Genomic DNA, 2,500 nt, shown 5'->3' on the forward strand with positions numbered 1-2,500 from the left:
TCCGCTGATACAGCTTTTTTATTCTAAAAGTCTGCTTCACCGGAACTGTCAAAAAATCGTCCAAATCGTGTAATTAACTTTTCGTGGGCTCCCTTTAACGTGATTATTTTCTTGTAACGGTATTCTCCTTATCTTCTCCACGTTCACCTAAGTCCCGGTGCGTTCTTGGGTGGTCGGCAGGCAATGTCCGAGCAAGAACGTTCTGCGTCTTTGGCACTCGGGCAAAGGACAAGACGCATATTCTAGCTTAGATTGGGGAATGGGGGGGGGGGAGGAAGTCTGTTGGTTTATGGGATATTTTCATAGGGTTGTATGTTGCCGGGGAAGAAGGGCGCATTTTTGTAATTTTTGCTGGAATGTACCCCTGGTGGAGGTTTCTTGGCCTTTGCCTGAGTGCCGGGGGTGACAGGGGCATGAGGCCCGGGCCCGGTGCGGGTGCCCGTGTCGAACGTACGAGTGTCTGGCATTAGCCGGGCACGGGTAGGACCAAGACTTGTGAGAATATACTTACTAGAACTTAATAGAAGTCGCTACGTCTAAACTTTCATTCGATTATCACATGGTATCGAAATTTACACAAGGCTACCAACTTGGAGTCGGCGTCTTTGATAATGTTACTCGTGTGCATGCGGCCGCCAGTTTATTGTAAGGTTTCTATCTAAATTCGAATACCATTTTAAGTGTCAGTACCACGGATAACCATTTATTACCAACACCTCTAGTCTCTGTAACAGAATTGATTTACAATTTCCTTTTTTTTAATGAAAGGAAAGTTTACAGAAGAGGGAGAGAAAGGGAGAGGATATTGGTCATAGGTTATCAATATTTATCACATACATTCTTGTTTTTTTGGGGGGAAAATGTTGTCTTTTCTGTTTTTCTTACAATTTACTGCATTATGCTCCTGTTAGCATTTATATCTGATTCCCAAGATACATTGATTTTTATATTGATATTCCTTGTGTATATGATAATATAATATACCCTAATTTCATATAATCAGGGTGGCTGTTAACTGTAGTCGAAATTGTTCAGTGTCTTGTAATCAGATCATAGTCAGCGATTTTATAAATTGATTGATGTATTATTATTTTTTATTATAATTATTTTCTTTTAGCCTTTCCTTCTCTTTTTTTTCTTTTCTTTTTCATTTTCTTTATTCTTATTCTTCTTCTTCTCTTCTTCTTCTTTCTTCTTCTTCTTCTTCTTCTTCTTCTTCTTCTTCTTCTTCTTCTTCTTCTTCTTCTTCTTCTTCTCTTCTTCTTTCTTCTTCTTCTTCTTTAATATAGATTCTTCTACTTATTTGGCTATACTTTGTTTTAATAGTTTTGGTTTCAAAGGATTAGGATTCTGAACATTACCATTTAAAACTGCCTTTACATATGTTAGTATAGTTATGCAAAGTCCGACATCGCAATTAACCTATGGAATAATCTTTTTTCAGGTTTAGAAAATTTGCCAACGGAACTACAACGCAATTTTCATCTAATGAGAGACTTGGACCAAAGAGCTCAGGATGTTATGCGGAATATAGACCAGGTAAGCTTGTGGTACATGGGAGTGTTGACGAGGGTAATGTCTTGTGACTGTGTGCTTTCTGTGTTATAGTATGAGTGTAATTTCATAGGCAGGGTCTATAAAGTAAGAGTAATGTAGTGTGTATAAAATGATGCTGTATAACCTTTTTTGTATTTGATGCCATGTTATTTGGAGAGAATAGCTTAACATAATATATTAAGGTAATACTATAACACATCAAGGACTGGACCCCCTATACAAATCCTTTTAAAATCCCAAGTTCCTGTAATTTGTTTTAATCAGTATCTCTGTGAATGGAAATTTTCATGCAGCATGAGAAAATGTGGGCATTTCTTTGCACTTCCCTGGTATGAGTAAATGGAAGAGTGTCTCCTTTGATTCTCACACCTGGCTTCAGATTTCAGATGAGTACCTGTCAGGTGTCAAGGGCCTGAGTCCGGAAAAGCGCTCGGAGCAGATGAGCAAGATCCAGAAGATGTTCAACAGAGCCAAAGAATATAGCGATGATAAAGTGCAGCTTGCGATCCAGACCTATGAGCTGGTAAGTTTTTAGTTTCCTCTTCTAGTTCCCTTTTCCTCTTTTTCCTCTTCTTCCATTTCTCCCTTCTCCTCCTGTTCTGCCTTCTCCTCCCTCTTCCTCTTTTGCTTAGTCTTCCTCCTCCTCCTCCTCCTCCTCCTCCTCCTCCTCCTCCTCCTCCTCCTCCTCCTCCTCCTCCTCCTCCTCCTCCTCCTCCTCCTTTTCCTCTTTCTCTTCCTTTTCCTCTTCCTCTTCCTCGTCATCCTCATCCTGCCTTTTTTCTTTTCTTTTCTTCTTCTTCTTCTTCTTCTTCTTCTTCTTCTTCTTCTTCTTCTTCTTCTTCTTCTTCTATTCCCTCTTCTTCTCTTTCTCCTACTCTTTCTCATCTTTCTACTCCTCCTCCTCCTTATTCTTATCTTTCTCTTTCTCTTCCTTCTCCTCCTT

The 2,500-nt window shown here is 39.6% G+C and overlaps 1 protein-coding gene across 4 annotated transcripts in view; it reads left to right on the top strand.

The window, feature by feature from the left end:
- LOC119574127 (inhibitor of growth protein 5-like) overlaps positions 1–2,500 on the top strand; it is a 5,812-nt gene that overhangs the window by 1,442 nt on the left and 1,870 nt on the right. For all 4 annotated transcript variants that reach the window (XM_037921206.1, XM_037921204.1, XM_037921205.1 and 1 more), the window contains exons 2-3: positions 1,445–1,539; positions 1,937–2,080. In XM_037921206.1, the coding sequence (XP_037777134.1) occupies positions 1,445–1,539; positions 1,937–2,080 (239 nt within the window). The remainder of the gene's footprint in view (positions 1–1,444; positions 1,540–1,936; positions 2,081–2,500) is intronic.

This window comes from Penaeus monodon, chromosome 6, assembly GCF_015228065.2.
Source record: "Penaeus monodon isolate SGIC_2016 chromosome 6, NSTDA_Pmon_1, whole genome shotgun sequence".
NCBI classification, from domain to species: domain Eukaryota; kingdom Metazoa; phylum Arthropoda; class Malacostraca; order Decapoda; family Penaeidae; genus Penaeus; species Penaeus monodon.